At 40.3% G+C, this 25,394-nt stretch overlaps 1 protein-coding gene across 1 annotated transcript in view; it reads right to left on the reverse strand.

Moving 5' to 3' along the window:
* Positions 1 to 6,693, reverse strand: part of zfpm2a (zinc finger protein, FOG family member 2a) — a 114,129-nt gene extending 107,436 nt beyond the window's left edge. Inside the window, exon 1 of the mRNA XM_062399612.1 lies at positions 6,344 to 6,693. Within this exon, the coding sequence (XP_062255596.1) occupies positions 6,344 to 6,383 (40 nt within the window). The 5' untranslated portion in view covers positions 6,384 to 6,693. The remainder of the gene's footprint in view (positions 1 to 6,343) is intronic.
* Between the last annotated feature and the right edge of the window lie 18,701 nt (positions 6,694 to 25,394).

Below are 25,394 nucleotides of genomic sequence, written 5' to 3' on the forward strand. Positions count from 1 at the left end.
GGGTAAACAAACTAAATTAAATAAAAATAAAAGCTATTTACTTTACTAGTACAATTTTGAACTCAGGAATTTTACTTAAAATTGAATAATTTATCATTATGGCTCCACTGATTTTTAAGATCTGAATAGTTTGAGTAGGATCTATAATAAGTTTCCTCTACATTTGCCTGGATTTGTCGAAACAAGAGTACAGAACCAAATTATATCCAGTTAAATATCAGAGAGGAAGCTCGAACCATGCATGGAATTTCCAGTAAAAAAGAAAAAAGAAGCGTTAATCGTTTATAACTGAGTTTCCAGCACTGCAGGCCTTTGTAAAATCCCGACATGAAGAACTCCATAAACAGCAAGTTTGAGTGTAGGCTGAGGCTTGTAGAACGACCAGGATGTGAGCTCTGTTAATATTCTATGACGCTGGCTGCAGGAAACTGATCTCCCCTGCAGTCCCACACTGTCAGCTATACAGACATACTCCACGGTGACACCTCTGATAATCAAAGCTTTGTCTGGGTCTTAAAAGGACGTACTTGAACAAAAGCGAGACCAGAGGCCCTCTTTGCTGTAATGGCCTTTGGACATCAATATTTAAATCTTACATCTCTGTTGTGATTAGAATGCTGTCTTTCTCTGTTTTTTCTTCACCCCCTCTCTCCTGAAACAACAAGGTGGGGGTGAAAAAAGGCTTAAATCGATGATCTTTGAGTCTAAACTAGATTCCTAAGCAGTTTGCCACTCTCAGCAGCAAGATAAGATAAACTCTCTTTGACCTAAGAGATGAAGTTGCCATGACGATCAGGGAGTCCACTTTCTCTATTGATATTTTGCTGATGTAACAACAAATGGAACCAGATCCTGCTCTTGATAATGGTGATTAATTAATACCAATATTGATCACTACAAGCAAGAGACAAGGCTATTAACTTAAAGCAGACTGAAAGTCAATTGTTACCCGGGGCTCAGTGGGCATCATTGATAAAAAATCTAAATAAACAGAGAGCCATACGGCCACAGACAGAGATGTAAAATTACAGAGGTAAATGCATGTAAACACAGTTAGTAACTTTCTAAAAATGTGTATTTGATCCGCACATATTTCTAAAATTAACATTTCATTCAGAGTGGTGACAGTTACAGTGCCTGGGTAAAAAAAAAACACAATGGTGACAGCTAGAGCCAGCGGCTGTTGGAATAATAGCAGTGGAATTTAGGAAAGAGGAAGATAAAGAGGAAACTGCATGAGGAAGTGACCTCCACCTTTGCAGCCACCCTGCCCACATTTCACACTGCTGTCCAGGCCCTGTGAGCTTCAGTGACAGAGAGGGCAGGATTAGGCTCCGTCAGTCCATCGGCTGCCAACCCCTGCTCATCCAACACATCACACAGCGCAATTTTCAACAAAGGAAACAGCAGCTGCTATACATTCCTCTCCCTATAGCTGTTGAGCTTGTGACATAAGCAGTAATAGCAGCGCTTTGAGTACAAAGCTTTATACAAAGAACATTTTTACTTGAGACACAACAGAAAAAAACATTACAAGGAGATGACATTCATCTGCATTGTTGTTTTGTGTCAAAAGTGAGGAGGCAATTGGGGATCCTTCAGCTAAGACGAGGCAACGGCGCAAGCTGTTATTGGCCGGGAACAGATGTTTGAGGGAAAGTTGGCATTCAACAACCATTCTTCTTCTGACAGAAATCAACAAGAGACACACTAGAGACACGGCGTGATTGTCACCCAATGAAAAGAGAGACCCTTAAATATACAGAGAAGCTGGCATGCAACATTTTTTGATTTTACACCCCCAAAACATCTGACTGCTGAAGTTGCCAGCGTGTGCGGGCCAAGGGTGAAATCCAGTGAATACGACTCCACCAGCATCAGAACGCCTTCCGTGAAGAAAAGCAGAGCTGAGCTGAGTTGTAGGAAGTATGGGTGAAGAGTCGGTTCACAGAGCAAGAAAGAAATGCATAGAATACAAGCTAACAGCTCTGATCCTCCTGCTGAAAACACATAACCACATGCTCATCGCACGTACTGTAGACCCACCAACGTACACGCAAACAAACATACACACAAATTCAGATAGAGGATTTTGGCAGTCAATTCAGTAAACACTCCCCTTATCCCTTACGACTGTAATCTGCCTCTGATAAATGCCCCTCAAAGATAGAAATGTCACCTGATATGATAAACAGTGTTCTGACGTTACATAAAGTGGCCTTATGCTAAGGAGCTGGAAAGATTAACTGCAGAGCGGAGATGGAAAAAATGGTGGCTTGGATAAAAGGCAGACATTCAGCTCCACCTAAGAATCGTGTTTGGCTGCAGTTCAGTTACAAACTGACGAGTTCAGAAGAGCAGGCACCTTATTATAATAATCCAAGGGTTGTATGCAAAATACATTTGATTTGAGTTACCTTAAAGGTCGGCGCATTCTGTAGCAGTAAACAATTACAACCAGACAGTTGCATAAAGAATGTTTTTCCCCAGGATCATGTTCCGCAAAGGCCAGAATACGACGTGTATCAGTAACACAATGCATCTAAGAAAATGAGATATGAGATGAGAAACGGCAACGTTTACCACGTCACTTGCCCCACAAGGTATCCCGGGTAGACATAAAAGATAGCCAAATAAGAAAAAAAGGCATTACTGTACAATGCATTGGAGCAGCTTTACAGATGTGAGATCACTATCACATGAGTAGATTAGGCATTTTGACAGTGTGACATAGTGGTAAGCTCTGGGGAGTTGTGCACTTGCCGCTTGTGTGCTGCACAAACTTACAGTAAAAGAGCAGCATAATCACAACAGCATGGTGCTTGATTCCGGTTGGACGGTGTCGAGGACAAGAGTCAAAGGAAGCACCATGAATTCTCACACGGTCCATATGGTGAAGACAACAGTAACGGGAAGAGCACTAAGTCAGTTTAATAAGCACATTTGACATTAGATGTCCACGCATGGCCTCAGAGGGCCGCCTCGGTATGTTCCCATAAACACTGGCAGAGGCACGCTCCCTACATCATCCAGATTCCTCTCTACGCCGTGAAACTTTGGGGGGCAATTTTACAGAAAAATTACTCTGAGGGGGCTGGTTTCAATTCAGCCTGTTCATATCTTTCCTTCCTATTAAGCATCAAAATGTTCTCCTCTCAGCACGAACAGAGGTATGGACACCACCAGCAGCCGGGATGAGGCGAAGGGGAGGTTGGGGGGGTTGCAGAGGAGACATGGGAGGGAGGGAGGGAGGGAGGGAGGGAGGGAGGGAGGGAGGGAGGGAGAGGAGAGGATAGAGGGAGCGCTTGGTGGAATTCACACATCATATTACAGCAGCTAATCGCAATCCGCAGAGCATCAGCGATATTTTCATCATTCCTGTCAAATTCTACTGACCCGCCTCTGAACAGCTAACAATCTAGGCAATTTATTGGCATATTGGCACAAGGTGATAAGGCTAAAAACAACAGCAGCTAGCAGCTGGCCCTGGGAGATGAGCTGATAACATTGATATGTGCTCCCACACAAAACACCTCCACTGCTATCTCCTCTATCTATCAAACTCTTATTACAATAAAAGTGTATAGGGGTTTTTCGCTTTCTTAGAAAAGCAAACCGGGGAGGGGGATAGAGGTAGCGGGGCACGGAATATATATTTATATATAAAAAAAAATCAGATGTAACGTTTCAGAGAAAAAAAACAAGGGGGAAAATACATAATTTATCACTGTATTATCGGGATATCCAGGCAGCCTAATCAAGGAGCACTGAGTGACTATTTTTTGCCTTATCATCCAAAGTGGTGGAAACGGAGAAGGAATTATCAGCCAGCTGCAGATTGCTGGGCTGGAATTTTAATGGTAATAATCGGGTTTCTGATGGTATATCTTCCCTGCTTATCTTTCCCATTATCTGGTCTTATCTCCCCAGTCATCGGAGCAAATTAATGGTGCTCTTTCAGCATTGCCTTTTTATCACCACTCAGAGAGCACCCAAGGGGAAAGAATAAGCAAAATATTAAAATACTGCATAAATCACAATTTTAGATAACGGTCCAATGTATGCAGGGGAGTGGGTGGGGGCAGAGGAGGGAGGCTGCGCCCAACAACCTTTTTGTCCTTTAGAATGACTGTCTGTGCTGACTTTCTGTGCACTGCCTCCTCGGCCTTTTTTCCCAGAGTAAGAGAGTAGGAGAGAGGATCTCGGCTCCCTGTGACCTTTCTGTTTCCAACTAGAGCTTGATTATACAGTGCGGCTTCAAACCGGCTCCATATTAACAAGATCTTACACATGACATACTAATTCTCACAAGGCCGGGTTACGGTGACGAAAGCGTAACACAAACGTGCGACTTCCTTTGCTCAACAACAAAATGTGGATGCTACAATGGGATTGGTTCAAAAAGATGAGTGGGCCTGTCACGTCACGCGGTGCCATGTCTCTTTGTGGTTGCGAGTTTTTCGGTGGTTGCCAGCAAACACCCAAATATAAACTCAAAGATAGTTGAAATAATAAGATCACTATACTGTGCCGAGTTCCACTAAACTGTAATAAATGAGTAGAAAAAACATAATTATTCATTTCAAACAACTCAAACTCAGATGTTCTAAATGTAATATTTGAAACTGGGTGGTTTTCAAAATAATTATCACAAATTATTTTCATGAATTTTCACAGAAATAAAATACTAACAAATCACAATTTAATATATATTTTTTAAATAAGCTAAATCCTGATCACAAATGAGATCAACTTAAAAACGTATGAAAAATTACGATCCATGAATCATCTGAAGGTGAACAGGTACATTGTGTAAAATTAAACAAGATGACACAAAGTTGCTCAATCTGTGTAACACAAGCTCCTGTTTACCAACACATCAATCAATCAATCAATCAAATGTTATTTGTATAGCCCATAATCACAAATCCAAATTTGTCTCACAGGGCTTTAACAAGGTGCGACATCCTCTGTGCTTTACCCTCAACGCATGAATAACAATTCATGCGTGTGAGTTCACACACACATGCGCGCGCATACACACACGCACACACACGATGTTGCCCTGGTTCTCATTTGTCAATAAACATTATGACACTGACATCCTATACACAGCTGCACGTAGTGTGATTTTTGATATTTCGACCCAAACTAACCACAGCCTGCTTTCAGCCTCCCCTCAGCAGCAGCACTATAGACAAACTGAACACACGCACTGTACATGGAATTTGAAATGTGGACATGTGTGGGTGTGGGTGTTTATGTGCAAATCCTCACATATTTATTGATGTGCTAAAGGCTCTTTAAAATCATTTGCATACTTAAAAGTTGTGCAAAACATTTGATTTAAAAAATCTATTCATCAATGTGGATATGACACACTTTTGAATGAATGCAGGCCATGAGGTTACACTTCTTTAAAAAAATAATTCTGCATTAAAAACAAATAATGCATTATATATTTCTGGGGAGAGACATCTAAATTTCCATCTATATTTTGAGAAGCAGCTGTGTTGCTGAGAGGAAAGATGAACTCCCCCCACAGAGCAGTTCAATAAGATTTTACATCAAAATTAATATTAAAACACATCTGCTCTTTATTTCCTGCAGTAGCATGAGGCACAAATATAAATCAAAATGTATCATCTGCTTTGTATAGGCTATATGGTAAAGTTTGGAGAAAGTGTGTATGTACACACACCTGCCATCCAGTGTGTGAGTTGGTGTGTGTGGGGGGGGGAACAGGAGTTGCAGGAGTTGGTGTGTGTGTGTGTGTGTGTGTGTGTGAGAGAGAGAGCGAGGGAGAGAGAGAGAACACGTGTGTCTGAATCCCACAAATATTTTTTTTTGTATGTAAATCATAGAATTCAGAAACACACCGGCCTGCTAGTGCAGCTTCGCTCTTTATTACACTGGCCTGTAATTTAGAATCGCGAGTCTTTACACTAAGTGACGCACTGACGCACCGTTTTGCGTTTAAAAACAATAGAGTGCCACCAAATAAACAAATAACGTTGTCATATTTTGAGTTACAACTTGGCAGCAGAGGCGAAACTTCTCAGCCAGCAGCCCCGTGGGATTTGGACTGCATACATCACCTCGTCAACACACACACACACACACACTCTCTCTCTCTCACACACACACAGAGCACAGAAGTGATCTGCGGAGGGAGACTGGAGCGTACGGACCGTGACAGGCAGCACATGAGTGGCGATAGTTGAGCGCGGCTCAATCGGCTCCACCACTGAGGTCCCTATCGTTACAATATTGCGCAAACTCCAATGAGTCTTGAAACGCTGCGTGTTGCAGGGAGACACCACTAAAAGAAAAAGTAACTTACGTTTGATCTGCCTGGGGTTGCTCTGCTTCCTTCGGGACATGCCTGCTGTTCGGCTGCTCACTGAATCCAGGTGTAGCACTGACAGATCGATAGGTTTTGGTTCATCCAAGCAGCCGGTTTTGGGCTTTGTTTTTGTCTCTGATGGAAATTGAGTAAGGAAAGGGAAGAACAGGAGGAAGAAGAAGAAGAGGAAGAAGGGCAAGAAGAGGAAGAAGAAGGGGGCACCAGTACTTTTTACGCACAAGTCTATCGTTCCGCCTGTCTTTCCTTTATCTTTCTCGTCTCTCTGGCTCCGTCTCTCTCTCTCTCTCTCTCTCTTTCTCTCCCTCTCTCTCCCTCTCTCTCTGTCTCTCTATCTCTCTCTACCTCTCACAAATTCACAAATACACACCCTCTCTCTCTCTCTCTCTCTGCCCCCTCTCTCTCTCGCTCTCTCTCGCTCTCTCTCGCTCTCTCTCTCTCTCTCTCTCTCTCTCTCTCTCTCTCTCTCTCTCTCTCTCTCTCTCTCTCTCTCTCGCTCTTTCTCTCTCGGTGCACCGTGTCCCCGCGTGATGAGGCTGCACTTCGACGCACGGATCCGCACGGACTGACTGGGGAGGTGAAAGCGTTTCGCGCTTTTGTTTGAAGATAAGGTTTGTTCCTCCCCGGGTACCGTAGCCGCGGCTTGGTGAACTTCACTTGATCCACAATTACTTTGTCGTCCACTTATTATTAATTAGCGTCGCCCTTAATTAGCACCCACATGTTTGCTTTGTTGTTTTTTGGGTTAATAAGGAAAGAGCTGGACACACTGATCACCAGGATAAAACCAGATGAAAATCATCTATTACCATTTGTCCCTTTTATTTGACAGAAACTGTATTTTTTATAAAATTTTCTGAATGACCCTGCTGCCACTAGAAGCTGCTTTAAAATGATCACGTGGTATTTTCATGATTAATGCAATAAAGAAGAGAGCCCTGGGTAATTTAATATTTCATATGATCATACATGTCACCAAAAGAATTGTTATAAAAAAATTATAATCATCCCATATTGGTCAAATATAGTACACCAGCTGCTTGTTGGCTGCTCATTCTCCCATGATGCACCCTGAGATGTGATATGAATCGAGATGCCATAACTGAAAATCACTTGACCTCCTGTCTAAAAAGCAGAAATAATTATAATGTTTTATTTTAAACATACAATCTATTCAAAGCTATTACACAGTGTATAAGAGCCTGGTGTAAATTCTCTGAGCCTACTTGAAAGTGTGGTCATCCCTTTATTGTAAAATATATTCAAATTGGCAACCACTGTATCTCCAGTAAGAGAAACTGCTCTTTTTTTCCGCTCTGTTTATTTATCAATATTTAATAAACTGTCAATCAGACTGTCAGTGGCTTCTCTTGGCTACAATTAGTTTGCCTATGGACAAGAAAAAATATTCAGAATATTCAAAAGAGAGGTGGGGGAGAGAGCGAGAGCGAGAGAGAGAGAGAGAGAGAGAGAGAGAGAGAGCCTTCAAATCATTCAGATTTTGACTGCCATGTTCTGAATAGTTGCCCAAACTGGAAATCACTGCTCTCAATTAGCCAGTTGGACTGCCAAGGAAGACAAGCAAGTGGCCTGTGAAATTATCTTGTAACCCAATTCCACAACTTTGGAATGGAGTCTGAAACTACAGAATAATTGATGTGACAGACGGGTCAGCGGTGGTTCACCTTGAGGGGAGCATCTGTCTTGCAAGCCTCCTCACTTTTTCTCTTCCCGCGCTTCCTCCCATCCTCTGGTGGCTAAAGTTAGTTTTTTTCTTTCTATTATTATTTTCCTGTCTTCCTCGCACTCAGCTTTGGTCATGATCCAAACATGGTGATGTCATGAGATAGCGATAGTCGTAAACAGTGAATCATTTCATTATCTCAGCCCTGACACACTGAGCACACACACCCTTTTAAGAAATGAGAGCATGATGACCTATTCATAACAAAGAAAAACTCTTACACATATCAGAATGAAATAAATGTTGCATATTTACGCGTGTGTGTGTGTCTGTGCTTTTGTGTGTGTTTGTGTGTCTGTGTGTCTGTGTGTGTCTGTTTCTGTTATACAAGTTCTAAACAAAGCACAAGTAAAATAACATTGAAGCCTTTTAGATGTTTAATAATGAAGCAATCCCACACTTTCTAAAATTACAGAGTTAAACATACATAAATATAAGTTACTGGTCATATTGGGAACCCAGAACCAAAATTAAGAGCAACAACATAATGGGAGAGGAGAGCCAAATTGCCAGCTGAAGATTAATTTAACGCCACTCCTAAATCCTCTGAGACTGGAGCAGGGTTCTTCTCTGCCGTTCCTGAGCCCCAGTGGCTTGTTTGAAGCCAGCTTTGATTGACAGGTACAAATCTGCGCGAGGAAGAGAGAGGTTTTTTTTACAGCTCGGACCAGATGGTTGTGATAATTAACATGATACTGTTCCCATCGCAAGGGAAATCACTGACACAAGGTTGGTCATATTAATAGGTTAAGGTATACTGTATGCTGTGGCGATGCTGCGCAGTGCACAACCATAATCTGATTAAAGGGGGAAAGGTTGATTTAATGTGCTAAATCATTTGATTAGAACTGCCAAGTCACATTTGGGGAGTGCCATTCAGTGTCAGGGCAGTGGAGGTGGGCTGTCCAGTGGCTCCATCAGCTCCTGTCCTCAGGAAAATATGTTTGAGATGAAGAAGTTTCTCTGCAGCTCGTTGGTATGCCCAGTAGTCCTCTTCCTGATGCCATGTCAGCAGGTGGACGACCTGTCTATCTCAGTCAAAATAGGCAGTGATAGTGTCATTAAATGAAATGAAATAACCGTCACAAGCAATGACAGATTTTTTTTATAGTCAAGAGAACGGTGATGTGCTTGATAACCTTTTCTTTACTTTTGAGTTTTATCGTTGTTCATTATTAGTGTCAGACGGAATGTTGTTTTACCCTGAGCTTGGTGGCATGGTGGCATTTTTGCTAACTTTCATAATAACCCTTTTTGAAAACATTATGCATTATTTGTAAAAGGACTGTATAAAATATTTTTGGAAGAAAAGGGGTCTGAACCTCATGGGTCACCTTTAAAAACCTTTGTTTGGACCCGTTCCCAAAACATGTAACAGCCGATGTAAGACATCTCCTTTCAGTGCCAGAAATTCATGCAAATGAATCGGAAATACTTGTCATTGATAATTAAAAAAAGTAATTAAGATGTATCGTAAATTAAACCTTAAATTGTGGATTGTTAAATCTCATAACCAATTTGCAGTTACAAAAATGTATGAAAAATGTAACAAAATATTATTTTGTATTATACATTTTTGCCACTTAATACTGTGTCGCACATTCAACTTTATTAAATCACTGCTTTCTGATGCAGGATAAAGTGAAGGTCAATGAAATCCAACACATTATCTGCACATAAAGTTCAGAAATCGTTCAACCCAGAGCTGCTTAAGGAGCTGCCTATAAATGTGTGTGCGTGTGTGTGTGTGTGTGTGTGTTTGTGTGCGTGTGTATTAGCTACTGGTGGATTTCTATGCAGGGGGAAAAACAGGTGTCCAAATAAGACAAAACACATTTTATGACCGCCTGAGTGTGTAAAATGAATCTCTCTGATGGACATTTTTAATGGTTTAATGAACTATAAAATTCAAATGAATCTCATCAAGGAGGTACAAAATAAAATATAACTTTGGGATAGAAAAAAGATGAGATATCCCTCCCGTAAAATGTTTTACTCTCTCCCTTTCATCCAAAACAAAAAACAAAAACATTATTCTCCAACTTTTCTGACCTCTAATACTCCTACAGTCCCTAAACGCGCATGATTGCATCGTAACAAAGTTACAACACAACAATTATCCATTGCTGATAATCTACTTGTGCAATAGTCTGACCAGGTGTTCATAGTTCTGAAAAATAAAACAGTATTGCGTCCCATTGTTGTGTTAAATTTGCGAATATCCCAACTTGAATTATTGCCACAAAACCAGCTGCAGCCGTCCTCTCGCACTGTGTAAGTGAGCTGCTCTGCTGACTGAGTAATATCACAGGGTGTCTGGCATGACAAATTACTGGGTTGATTTCTTTAAGGGATCACACATGTCCAGTGGCGCTGGGAGAGACAGCCATCGTTTGGACTGGAACGCCATCCGTAAAGAGCAGCCTCAGCAGCTCAACTTGGACATCAGTGTTATGAGTTTTCCTGCTGTGGTGTCACCCTCTGGCTGTTGGGGATTGGTTGTCTCCAGAGGATGTGAAGTGTGTGTGTGTGTGTGTGTGTGTGTGTGTGTGTGTGTGTGTGTTTGTGTGTGTGAGTGTGTGTGGGTGTGTGTGTGTGTGTGTGTGTGTGTGTGTGTGTGTGTGGCTGTGTGTGTGTGTGTGTGTGGGTGAATGTTGCAGGGGTGGCATATACAGTCAAGTCCTTAATATATGGATATATTGTATAAGAAAGAGACAGAAAGACCTCAAGGAGCCAAAATAAAAAGTTGTTCAGTAACAAATATTTTATATTTGTCCTTGGCCATTTTTATTCAAGTGTGTGCCCTTGAATGCCCCACAGCACTGCCGCCCAACAGCTGACATCCATAACCTGAAAAATTTAGCTTTACCCCACAATTGAAATTACCCCTTTAAATGACTTAATTCCATATTAATATGATTCACGTCTTTTAATAGCTATGATGTAGGGTTGTTGTTGTCTGTCCTGGGTAAGATGCAGGTTGTGGCTGAACGCTCCAGCTCTCCAGCACCCCCGTCCCCATCCCCGTCTCTCCTTCCAGCCAGTAGCTCCAGCAGCAGTGAGCAAACAGATGTCTGAGAGAGTGCCCACTCCGCTGGCCGAGCTGCCAAAACCACCCGCGGCCCTGGAGGCCTCAGCGCCAGCTCTTTCCAAGGGAGGCTTCGCGCTCTGCGCCACCATGCAGTACCCCCCCTCCTCATCATCTCCCATCTCCTTCCACCACACGTCCCTTCCGTTTACCGGGGAGATACACAATTTGCAGTGAAATAAAGTAGGAAAAAATGCACATCAACAGAAAAATGATCAGACCTTGAAAAAAGAAAAAAAGTAAATGCCAAACAACCCCAGGACATTACACCAGATTACACCGAAATGTTATAGTCTAGGGGAAGTGATGCGAATAGTAAAAGAGGGCGGTAAAAACAACTATGCTCCTCCCATTGGGAGTGTTTAAAAAAGGCTTTTTGTGAAAGAGGAGGAGGAGAGAACCACGGGGCAGTATATTCTTAGACTTCTAATCTTACTGTCTTTTTATGTGGTCAAAAACTGAGACTAAGGCACCTCAAGAGAATAACCATCAAGTCTTTCAAGGATTAACTGAATAAATATCTTGAAGCATGGGTTCGTTTCTTAAAATAATGGTGTTGCATTAGAAAGGGGTGGGGTGGGATTTATCTGACAGTGGGAGGTGAAGATGCACAGTCTGCAAAATGAACGGATGAATGAATGAGTGTATGCATAAAGGATATTTCTCAAAAATGACCCAGTAATGACCTTTGAATGAATTAAAACAGAAATAGAGCTGTCACTTTCCCTGGTTTTTATATTCGACGCTGTGGAGGTTAACTGATTTGGTCTGGTTGCAGAGTTTACATTTTTTCAGATATAATACTTTAAATCAATTATTGTTCAATTAATCAACCAATCAAATTCTATTTGTGTATCCACTGTTCACAAATAACAATTCGCCTCAAAGAAACAATCTGCACAAAGTCCGACATCTCTGTCCTTAACCTCTGATCAGGGTGAGGAAAACTAAATATTTGTAAATATGTAATTGTACATGTAATTATCCCTATATAATATAATGAATTATTTTAATTTTTAAATGTATCATGCATATATATATATATATATATATATATATATATATATATATAACATTTTATTGTTTTAAAAAATATTTCCCCAAAAAATTAAAAAGAGGGCATCATCATCCACGAAACAATTAACAAACCCCTGATAAATAGTACTTACTATTCTTTACTACATAGTAAATATATGCAAGTAAGGAATATTCCAACTAACATCAAGTTACCAACCCTAAAACAAACATTGAAATCAATCAACTATTTAAAATGGTTGATATCTTAACCTGATACATTTCGGATTTATCAAATAAACGCTGAAATTATTTAAGTCTATTACTTAGTTCACGTTTTTCTCCTTTTTGAATCAAACAGCTTCAGCAGCCAGGAGGAAGAATACTTAGGCTTCTCTTTGGCTTCTAAATTTTCAGCCGGGTATAAACTATATTGCAAAAAAATCATATTGATATTTTTGAGTTATGATATCTTTTCCATCGGTATTGAGAATTTTTGGTGTCTGACTTTAAAGCTCACAGAGTAGTTGACTGTATTGTAAGTGACAGTGTAGCTCACTGTAGTGGTCTTATCCATTATATCACTGTTTGTATGTAAGTCAGAGGTTTGTATGCCAAGTGTCCAAATAACATATTCTCTGCTACATACATGAGCACCTTATGTGTTTTGACATCTTGTGATTTAATATTATTCGTTTTTATGAGGTCAAGTGAATTATATTTGATATGTGTGGCTGATTTTTTCCTCCCCTTTCCTATACGTGCATGAGTAACTGAGGACCTACATCTGAACGCAGCATTATAATGCGGTCTCTTGATGTATTTTATAAGTGTGTCTGCTGGTGTATTACATATGCAGAGGCATCAGTGCACAGCAAAATGGAAAACTGCATCAATATATTCACAGAAAGGCAGGCCGTAGACAGCTCGGAAAATAAATCTACATCTGCCAGGCTCCATGCAAACAGCAGAGCCATTCTTAATGGTGAAACCATCGATGAAAACAGATAAAATATTAAATATTCAGACATTCCTTTCACCCAGTATCAAAAGCGTCCAGATGTGGGAAGCTGAAGTTGTTATCGTGAAGCCAACGACAGGCATTCAAAGAAATTCCTCTGAATTTTCAACCATATAAAAGTATTTTATGGCATGCAAATAAATGGTAATTTCTGACTATGGAGAAAAAAACATGGCAATAAACCCTATCATTTGGGACTAAAAACTCCACAAACAGGAGACACTTTCAATTTGCTCTGGCTGTCTTCCTGCGTTAGATGCTTGCGATTGCCGCGAAATTAATCCATTTAACAATCTGTGGCTTAAATTTGAGGATTTCCATTTTTTTTTTTTTTTTTTAGAATATCAATAAGTTCCAATTGAAGAGAGGATTCTTTTGCAATTCAGGCATGTGCGGGCGATAACGGCAGAGTTGGCATGAAGAGAGGCAAAGATGGATTAATTATGCAGAGAACATGGAAATTCTGCTTATCATCGCTTAGCAAAGGAGCCCGGCTCACATAATCAGAAAACGAGGATGAAAAAAAAATAACAATGCAATGGCACCTTCCAGCCCATCATCTTACAAGTTAGATTTTCCCTGTAATTAAAAAGTAACATACAATTATATTCGTATCTCATATGCAGACTATGAGTGGGTGTATATTAAATAATTGCATTGGGATATAAGGGTTGACTTAAAAAAAAAAAGAAATAAAACAATGGAAAAGAAGTCTTAAAAAAATCTTGTTTCACAGGGGTACAGCTCCCCTGGGTTGGATTGAGCTACTTAGAAACAAAAAACTTAAATTATCTTTGGAAAAGCAACAAAGACAAAGGCTAAAGAGAGAAGACAGGAACTCCTGTATATTTACTTACTTATGTTTTTTTGAAATGTGCTCATGGTGCATTTTGCAAACAAGAATAATAACGTCTAACGGCAGTGCTGCTAAATCCCCTCTGAGGATGTATGATATGGAAAGATATATGCTGCATTTTGTTTCTCATTTCATGTTGTCGTCAGATTTCACCATCACAGCTCTGCATTCCAGGATGTCGAGGAGCTGTGTTCCGGCTGCCAGTTTCTGTGAGCTGCAACTAATATGTGCTGGGCTTATGCTTGCATTTCTCTTATTCCTCAAAGAGGGGCAGATTAAACTGTTATAATGTTGTAGTTGATTACAAACAGGCGAGAGGTTTAAAACTCTCTTTTCCGGGACACCTCTGGTAAGGAAAAGAAAAGGGTCAAAGGTTAATGCCATAGCTGCCACAGCTGCGGACGAATCCATGACACGATATGAGTTGGATTAACAGATTTATCTCCCTAGCGTAAGTCATAAAAATGTAGCATGGAGAGTAGCATGGCGACATGTCCTTACATGCTATTTTTCTAGCATCTGGCTATAGAGTTATGAGCCTTTTGTGTGTGTCTGTTGAATTCATCTTCTCAGTAGACAGTAACTAAAACATGTTACGCCATGGACGTCATAAGAGAATCATACCTAACACATCCAGCAGTGATGTTTCCAATTAGGGAACAGAATGGAAAACTTCTAGGTTTCGCTCTTTCACTTTAATTTCAAGCCGAGCAAAGTAGTATCGCACAGTATGAATCATTCCACGTCCTGCTCTGCTGCTGTTCTATCACACACTTTATGGATCATGGACCTTCTTCAGTATTTTACCCCTTCATGACTTTTTCATCTGACCCCAAGAATCAAATCCCTTGAAACTTCTTGAATCGGTCTTCTCCTTTTATTTTCTTTTTTTTTTTATCCGAGACAGCTTTCCAGTTCACTTGCAGATTGCAGCCGCCTTTCAGATGGCGCACCTGTTGCTTGAGCCTTGATTTCGCTTTTTGATCAGAGGGCGCTCTGACAAAAGACGCAGAGAAGAGGCTGAAGAAGAGGGAGAGGCAAGAGAAAAGATCCTTATCGAATGCTCTCCGCCGGACAATGAATTTTCCCCACCATTCAAATGTATCTGCAGAATGCTTGAGTGATTCATTACAGCAGATTCTGAAGTGTGACAATGGACCACAGAAATGAGTGATGGTATCTTTTTGCTGATTTCATTTCCCTGATCCTCCTTATCCCCCTGGCCTGTGTACCTCTATTAATTAGAAAGTAGGGATTTCCACTCATCAACTGATGGGTTTCATGCTCTGCTCTGTCACAAATCTCCTGTCCACGCTATCTCCTGCTCCTCTCAACCCATGGCTGCCTCGGAATGCGCCGACGCCGCTCCGGCTTCAATCTCCGCTGTGTGTCAGGGTGGCTTTGGCTATTCATAAATATTTATAAACCGATTATAAAACATAATAAAGTTATAAGACAGTGGTTGGTTACCCTTGAACAGTGCTGTGGATGACTTCCAGTGGAGAGTGACCAAATGTGCCAAAATCCAATGCTGCAGGTTTATTTTTTACTTTATTAGACATGCTCTTCCTCACTGTTTTGAACATACGAACAATTAGTTGATTATTTTATCCGTCTCGTGAGCAACCACATAAAACAATTAGTAATGTGAAATCTATACTGACTGGCTGTCACATGGTCAGAAGACTCATGAATTTGCAGCCAAAGAGCTGCAGGGTTGTACAGTAGCAGCAAAATGATGCAAAGCAGAACATTGTAGCTGCTTTGTGTTGTTGACGTGGACCTTACTGTTACCACAAACTTCACTGTATCCGTAAAATACCAATATATTTTCTACCAAATTTCTTTATTTACTTATCAAACCAAATGCAAGCCTATTTGACAGCTTACTCTCGGACTATGTATTCTCAGGTAATGTGCCTTTTCTTGTCTTGTCTGCAGGAGACTGAAACTTGCTGTCAGTTATAAAACAATAATATTTCTTTACAAGCAAGCAATGGATTGATAAGACAAAAAACAAGTGTTTTTTAGGCTGTTAAAGAGCCTGTAGTTTCCGGGAGCCAGAACGTGAGGTATCATTTATCATACACATTATTTTTTATAGAGGCTAATGCCATACTGTTTTTAAGTTAATTTATATGACTGCATGTTGAGTCTCCTGTAACTGATATTAATTGATATGAAGGAAATGACCAGCATTTCATTTGAACCTATATTTTTTAATAGTTAATTGGGATTTTGAGAATGTGACAAATCTCAGGACAGCAGTTGTCTCCTGCCACAGAGCATCTCATAAAATAAATACAGTGTTCATAAGAGAGGAAAAAGTTCTCTGCTGCAAACTGAAAAGGTTATTTTTGCTATCAGAGCGAATGACACATAGCGAAGCTCCCAAAGTACCTCTTGCTTAGGTTTTTAGGGACAGTCTGACTCTTGAAAGTGCCATTAATTATTAATGACACCCAGCTCAGCTGAAATGGCCAATTTCCCTGTTGTCTCTATGACTAGAAGGGGGCTTGAGGGCGAAGACCTGCAATTAGCTGTTATATGTGGGTGGCCATTCTAGACAGCATCAACTCTTGTTAGTAGCATGACTGCAGAGGAAAGGAGACTGAACCCCAAGACTAATTATCCTTTCCGTTTCCCTTAAATATGAAGACATTAAAGTTGATTAGTCTTTCTAATTAGGATATGCTTTTTGATACCACTTATGTTCTTTGCTTCTGGCTTTTATGTATGATAATCTCTTTTTTGCATACTTGGCTTCAAAGTTATTCCATTGTAGTCCTGCACACTGGGAGCACATTTAGGAAAAGTCTGTATTTATACATGCACATATTTCACAAATATCTTGTACGTAGCTGTGCTTATTCACAGAATATTTGGTAGTTTTGCTTCAGCACATGGGGACTTGTGCATTACTTCAAGTTTACGGAGAAAAGAAACCACAAGGGCCACTTAACTCGAGATGTTGCTTTCAAATAACAGCTGAATCTGATATGCCAACCCCTCTCCTCCCTCTGCAGCGGCCCAGAAGGACATGACTGGGCAGAAAAAGGAGAGTCCTCATCTGTAAGATTAGCTTTGGCAACTGCGCTCCTCTGGATGTCAGATCAGCAGAGTAAATTATATTGAGATCCTCTCAGAGATGACAGATGAAATCTGTCTCTTTGGGCTTGACGTGAAGCTGCAGGTGATACATGTTATGTGATAAGGCCGTGATGTCACAGCCGCAGGTGGCTCGCCGCACCCCCCACACCCACCCTCCCCTTGCCCCACTCCTCCTCCGCTTGTGTGGAAAATGGCAGCACTGTGAGCGCCTCACAGAGAACTTTTATCTCTCCCCATCTGTGTGGTCTCAGGCGCGATGATCTTGGACTCAAGCCATCTCAACCTTCATGCCATTTAAGAAAAAAGAAGAGGGGGGAGGGGGCGGCAGGGCGGAGAGAAAGGAGAAGGAGGGAGAAGGAGGGGCTGAAGAAAGCTGTCTGATACGACTTTTAAGTTTTACGGCGAGCGAGCAGCTGTTTGACATGTTATTGTTTGACATATAATTACATACAGTATCTTATTCTAAACCATTTGAAATGTTTTTCACTCATCTTTTTTGCTTGGTGTATTTTTATGTGTACATATTTGTATAACTGTTTACATGCAGTACAGAATGAAAAGGGAATTGTAGCCGAGCATATTTATCTGTTCTGCATTTTAATATTATGATTTTTATTGATGATACAAGCTGTGAAAAAGACAGTAAAGATTTTTTCATAATTCAGATTAAAAACTGGTTCATGGTGCATGATATCAGACACAATGTGTCCCTCTAAAGCCCCATTAGACGACCACCAGGCTTCTTTCAAATATGTGCTTTTGTGAATGAATTACAAACCGGACTCGATTAAATACCATATTATCGTAACTGAGTTTATACAGTTGTACATGTTATTGCTTGGTCATGTTCACATTCGTAGTCCACCATTAGGTGAAAAGTCTGGACATTTTAAAACATTTATGCATAATACCAAGCAAAATATGTTTTAGCTCACTACTTTAGAAAATTATTTGAAGTGCTTTTTCTTTTATCACTTTAGCATAAATACTTAAAACGTGTGTCCATTGCTTTTTATCTGTTCTATTTCAACAGTTCAATATGATTAAGCTCCTAACCCTCAAACCCTTTGTTCACAGCAATTCACTTACCACAGCAATTTATATCTGACTGTTCAGTTTTCATTGTCCTTGGCCTTAGCTATGTGTCAAAGTATGTGTTAATACACCTTGATTCCAATTTCTTGTATGTGTGCACTTTTCCAATAAAGCCTTTTCCGATTCTTTTCTTCCTTACATGCACAAAGTTGTGGAAATATCTTTTCAAATCCAATCTAAAAGCAAATGACTGTTTAAAATTTACAGTTGATAACTTGCATTTGGCCAGACTAGGAATCAGTGTTTTACAGCATCAAACCCAGGAGAAAAATATCTACCTTGAAATCACAGGCCTCAAACATGTGCTGTGTAATGCGATGAAGCACAAAAGGAGCAGTCAGAAATATGAAGTGTAAAATACAGAAAAGAAATATGAAGTTAAGTTGGTTAATGGCTTTGCCCGGCGCTGCTAGAAGAGAAGGGAGGGTATTTTCTTGCCAAGCCTTCCTGAACAAACAGGTATGCCTGTAGTTCTTGATAGGGACATCTTCACACTGCAGACACTGAGTGGAGCTTGAAGGACTTATCATTTTGAAACGAGGAAAAGTAAATATATGTTGCTTGTCAATAATTAGGAATGCCTTGCCTTTTGTTTCAATGCCGCAACTATGTATGTTGTTGTCAATGTGCCATTTCGGACTCAGCTGCGCTTCAGAGATATAGAGGCTGGGCATGTTGTCATCCCTGTACTGCGATATTACAGCTTGGCACAGCTCTTTCATGTTAATGGATAAACACTGGTTAACAGTATATCAACTATCAGGTTGTGTGTGTTTATACGTGGAATGGCTTTTAATATGGGCTATAACATCAAAGATTTTTTAAGGTTATTCCATACAGTAATTCTACAATTCAATTAATTTCTGCGATTGTATAAGCAAATGAAACAGGAGGGCAGTGCTAAGGCACAACATTCAGCTAAATAGCTTTGAACTACAGATAGTTTCCATTAATTAAACTGGATTGGAAGTTGTTTAATCAATTTCAGAGCCCCAAACAGTGACAATCAACCGCCTGCAGTCGGTGTGTGTGTGTGTGTATGTGTGTGTTGCATGTGTGAGAATGTGGTCAAAAAAAAAAGAGACAAAAAACGAAAGCATTTTGTCTGTTTGCAATGCTACCAGTGGTGCTGGCGTACAGGGTCTCGCTAATTAACCTCCACGTTGATAATGTGCTTAATTACTTTATATTGTGATTTAGTTTCTTCCTAGAGGTTATTCTCTCTTTCAGATTGCAGAAATAATCTCACATGCCTCAAAGGTGTTCAGCGGAGAATGCGATGCCCCAGTGAAACGTGGGTACAAGAACAGGCATCTGTGGATAGACTTTGTGATTACCACCGCATTGACATCAATGGGAACCATTTGACACCTGGCCCAGAGGGTGGGGCAGCATCAGGCTGCAGGAACTTTGATTAAATGAAAAAAAAAAAGAAAAAAGACAAGCATAGACGAGGGAGAAAAACTTGATGTAATTTTGTGTGATCACCATACTGGCCCTGTGTCCTATCAGACACAGGACCTCTCATCACCTTTACATTTCTCTGGGCTCATGAAAAGACCAGACACAGGTTTGATAAAAAATGAAAGGGAAAAAAAAATCTATTGCAACCCAAAATTAGTTGGAATGAGACTGAGATCCTTTGCCTTTTGATATCTGTCACTACACAACAATTTGCTTGTGGTACGATTTAAAGTCCTTTGAATTTCAGGAGGTGAGAGAAGGAAGATATTAAGCCATAAATGCAAAAACCTAAAACACTATATCAGTGAGATGTCATGCAGATTTTTTAACATTGTTTTCCATCTAAATTGTGGCTTAAATGTGCAAAACAGAGAGGAATTTCTGAATGACATTATTATGACACTGTATGGCTTCTCGCATTGAATGTAAAGGATCTATTAGCTCATTTCAGTATGTTTATAAAACAATAGATTATAAATTGCCACAGAACTGAAGCTGAGGAAATTCAGCTAAATACACCTTCACTTGGTAATGACATGGGATTGTTCCTAGATAACAATACACACCTGCATCTCCACCTCCCTGCATAGACACACACACACACACACACACACACACACACACACACACACAAACACACACACACACATACAGTACACACTCACCGCCCCCTCTCTCTGTTTGTTTTGTTTTGGGGAGTGAGGATAACACCTGCCTATCCCAGTTAATAGTCTTTCTAATTCATGGCCTAAACCCATTTAAACGCAAACCCTTTCACAATTTGCTTAATTTCTGATGTCATTTCCACCCTATAATTACTGTCTGCTCCCTCATATTTATCAGTCAGTGTACCTGAAATGAAAATATAAGACCTTGACACCACTTTTGCAGAATCAAAATAGTATTTAATTTGATGTCATTGGCCGTCAAACAACATTGTTCGAGGGACGTAATTAGGACAAATGTATCAGTTTTTTTAATTTTGGGGATATTGCCAAGACATGTGGGACCTTTATGATAAGAAGGGGGAAGAAAACGTTTGAACGCGGCTGCCCAGTATCTCATAGTTATTGTGAACGTCTTTCAGGAAAATTAATGGCATGGGGGGGAGACTGCAGCGTGGCTGTGGTAAAACAGGATGCAGATGTGGTCACAGTGCATCCAGGTAAGGAAACAGTTGTTTCCTACAACACAGCACGGACACACACACACACACACACACACACACACACACACACACACTCATTTTTTTTATATGAGGGGCACAATAGGAATTTGGATCATCGTCATTGGGTGTTCCTGTTCTCTCTTTGGTCATCTTTGCCCTTCGACCCACTTCAGTTTTCCTTCAACATGTATTTTTTTTGTGTATTTAAGAACTGGTTTGCATGGTTTCCTTGCATTTTTAACATTAGACAAATTAATTAGAAAATGCCCCTGAACTGGTTTTAAATTATTGTGAATACAGAAAATAATGTTTATCTGAATAAAATGTTTTATTTGTAACAATAGTCAATGACACTCAAAGCATCATTCAGTGAAAATGTATCATACATTTCCTTACTGCCACCACTTTATTAGACTACACTGATCTATATGCACATTAGAAGGAATATGTGCTCGACTACTGCTCCCAGCAGAGTGAAAAATTGCTCTTGGAAGACAAACAGATTTTGGTGAGGTTTCTCTGCTCCTGTGTACCGCCAGATTTTCTGTACACAACCTGCTATATGTTATGTTGTCAAGACTCATTTTTTTTTCTGTGGCAAAGGAAAATTAATTGCGAAGAGGACGGAGAATTTGTTTTCATATTGGCTTGATGGAGCTGAGTGCCAGGATGGAGGAGGACAGCTGTGGGGGAAGGCTGGCCGACCCGCTGCCTTCTGCCTCTCCCATGCCTAGCTGCACAGAGTCTGTGACAAAACAAGCCTCCAGGAATCCTGGGCAAACACTGAGAGCCTCTCACTGGGATCCGCACTACTTCCTGAGCCCACCACAGCCAAGAAGATTCACACTTCCAGTACTGTCTCCACTTCTTTCTCTAAATTGAATTGTTGCGTCTGCATCCCACTGCTAGCAAAGATATGACATAGTCATGATCAGAAAATGCCTGTTCAGTCAGTGGCTTGCAAATATGAGCACAGCATCGCTCGCCTAGGTGCTGAAATAGCAAACAAACACGTTATTTTAACACGCTCTAACAACGCGGAACAAGAAATAAGGTCAAGCATGTTGTAAGTGATTCCACCTCTTCTCAATCTGCGTGTGCTCTCACTGTACGAGGCTGCTGAGGCTCAGCCAGGAGATGAGCAAGATAGTGGGGGCTGAGGTAGGAACCATTTTCACACTGCCACAATTACAGGAACCGTCATTACATTGCTCACTCTTACTCAAATACAGATAGAAGCCCCCAAAAATTATGCGCAGGCTAGGAGGAGAAAGTGGCTCACTTCTGTTTGCTAAATTAATCGCTTCCTAAATGGCTCCAGGCCAGGCAAAGTTAACATTTGCAGTTTCAAAGGTTTTCAGCGCTTGCAATGAGCCATGAAATTACTGCATGCCGTCGAAAATGGCAGCTGATGAAAAGCCCAAGGAGCAGGTCCCACAGGCAGAGAGAGCTTGGAAGTGAAATCTTAAACACAAAGTCTCATTTCTGATTCGGATCGTGGTGAAATTCAGAACCAAAACTCGAGAATGTGGGAGTCCATGTCCGAAAGCAAGACAGGTTGTGACAAGACAGATGATGAGCAGCTGTTTGCTGCCTGTCCGGCTAACCAGGACACCGTGCAGGCGGCGTGGGCACAGAGGTGGGGCTGAAGGAGCATAATGATGATGTTGAGGTGCTCAGCTGCTTCCAGAATGGACTGACCCATATTAGGTTTGATTAAATCACAGGGGTGACGCTGCACTTCTGCAGACATCATTAACATCAAAATGATTATAGCACAGCAATTTGGCTGAGCTGAGCCCAACCAATCCACATCAACAGTCTGGAACACCCCATTTGCATATTGACAATGTTAAGTTGGGAGCATGTGCATATGCATTACTGGCATAAAGCAATTCACTTCACAATCCAGGGCTGCTCTGCTTTATCTTGGTTAGAGTTTGAGGGTTTGTAAACAAAACACTGTCCATTCTCCAAAAAAAAAAGCATTTACACAGCATCATTATCATACAACCGAAAGAACACATTCAATATTAAAGATGTTATTTCCTCAGGACACACCAGTTTTTAATATCAAATTCTGTGTCAAATTATTTGTTACCACAAATTTTAGACCAATTTTACTAAATTCTTTACTACTGATTCCACATTCCTCTGTGGCTGAGGAATAATATACATTAGAAATGAACGTTTACCAAAATAAAATCCAACTGTGCTTGGGATCTCCCAATCCTGCCTTGGCAGGAATGAAACCTCCCCCACATATCAATCTGCAATCATAGAGCCTAGCGGACACTTTGGATTGCAGAAACCTTGACCTATTTCTCAATGCTGGAGTGACCAACCAATCTGAGAGCCAATTTTTTTTTTTTTATTAAGCTTGTGTGACATGAAATTAGATCCTCAGTTAGCTGATATCTGGACGTGTTGATAGATAACCATTTGATGTTGTCTATGTATCTATACTCTACTCTCAAGACAAAAATTACCCATAATATTTCTTATTTCAGAATTAGTGTTTATCTTGCTGCTCATGTATTAATGGTATTTAAATATGTTATGCCTCCATCATAAAGCATTAGATACTCTATTGTTAGGTCAGATTTGGAGTGAGAGAGAAGTGCTGAATGTTTATAAATGAAAGCTTAATTAATTAAAGAATGCATTACATTTTAATAGTGAATCGTTATCTCTCGTTGTAGCCTCATTAATATGTGCCCCATGGGCATTTATCTGCCGTCATTTCACCAGCAACCTGCTGGCTGCAGGTCCTGTGGCTGTTTTATGTAGCCGGGGATTGATAGTTGGCAAAATGAATGAACACATGGAGGACTCACCGTCACCTTAACGTGTGTAGTTTTCACATCATGAGATAATGCAGTGTTTTCCACAAAATTCTAAATAATGATTTATGATTGTAGAAAAAAAAAGAATATATATATATCGCTATTTTACAGGGTCAGTTATCCACATTACCAGTTCTACATGTCATTTTTGAGTCTTGCAGAATGTTTTTAGTAACTTTATATATTCAGGTTTTTATGTGTTTTTTTTCCCAGTAAGGTCATCTGTGGTGCTCATAGCATTAAAATATAAGATTTAGATAACTAACTCATATTTATGTCAAAGAAATGGTTCATATAAAAAATGGTTTATAGATTGTTTGGGCTCATTGAAAAGAAAATCTGAAAGTATAATAATTTGTTTCTTGCTTAGAAAATTTAAAGTGATTCTGTTTGGCATTATAAAATGGTCACTGAATATGAACTCCACAATGGTCTGTCTATAGGCATGAGTGGAGGACATGTTAAAATGGGGACTCTAATGATAAAGTATTAGTTAAGTTACAAGGTCAGTTCACCTGTAATGGCATTGATCAATTTATCTTATTTCAGCATAAAAATCATAATGAATAACTGCAACAACTATAGCAGTGGTCATGATAACTGTTTTACATTTGTGTTATTCTTTCATTTTGTAACATGGGTGAACTTTCCATTTGCACTGTTAAGTCACTATTAAGTCACAAAATGGAAGAATGGTTTCCGTAGCACAAACAGTTTTGTATTATAGCACTGATACTGTGGGGGAAACCTCACAGCATGTGGAAACATGTTAACATAAACAAAACAATGCCATGTTCACTGGCCAAAGGGCATCCAAGTGCCTGTGCCACTTGAATAGTGTTGTTTAAAGCTTCTCCCTGAACCCAGTTGCTCTGAAGCAGCCATTTTCTCTCCTTTCACTCCTAATTACCATAGGCTCTCCAGCAAGTCCGCCGTTGCTCCATCTGTCCCCTCAGCCACTGACAGAGATGCTCTAATCACCTTGCATAGCAGGGCTCACATGGGAAAAGACAACACGGCCACCATACTGTCTCAGATACAGAGCCACTACTGGATGCCAACACTTCACAGGGGGTAAGCTATAAACACTGGCCGCAGCCTTGTATGGGATATGTTCAGTGATGTGCGTTGAAATGGAGCCATTTCATGTTACTGATCTCCAACACAGCCTGACAACGCTAATGCCAAATGGGGCTTTGTATGAAGTATATGTGACATATGCCGAGTGCACCGGCAGTCCATCAGTAGCTCACATCAAAATGACACTCAAGGGATGGAGCTCTGTTTTGGAAGGATATGGCAGGTTTACATTAGGCCACATTAAGGAACACACATGTATGTTCTCATGGAATATCACAGCGGGAAGCCTTGGAAGGAAAAGTAGATTTTAATGTTCAAGAATATCAGAAAAAGATATCTAATTGAGAGAGGGGGGAGAGAAGAGGAGCCTGTAATTAAAAATAACCTTTATTTAAAAAAGCCTGTATCTGTTCTAAAGCTCTACCACCACAAATCCATGCATTATTTAATCTGACTCTGTCTGCCCTGCAGCTTGATATCTCACCCAGCTCGTATTTGATTCCGTTATTCTCACCAAGGTTGACACCTCCTGACTTCTCATTT

The sequence above is a fragment of the Platichthys flesus genome, chromosome 11, assembly GCF_949316205.1.
Source record: "Platichthys flesus chromosome 11, fPlaFle2.1, whole genome shotgun sequence".
NCBI lineage: Eukaryota > Metazoa > Chordata > Actinopteri > Pleuronectiformes > Pleuronectidae > Platichthys > Platichthys flesus.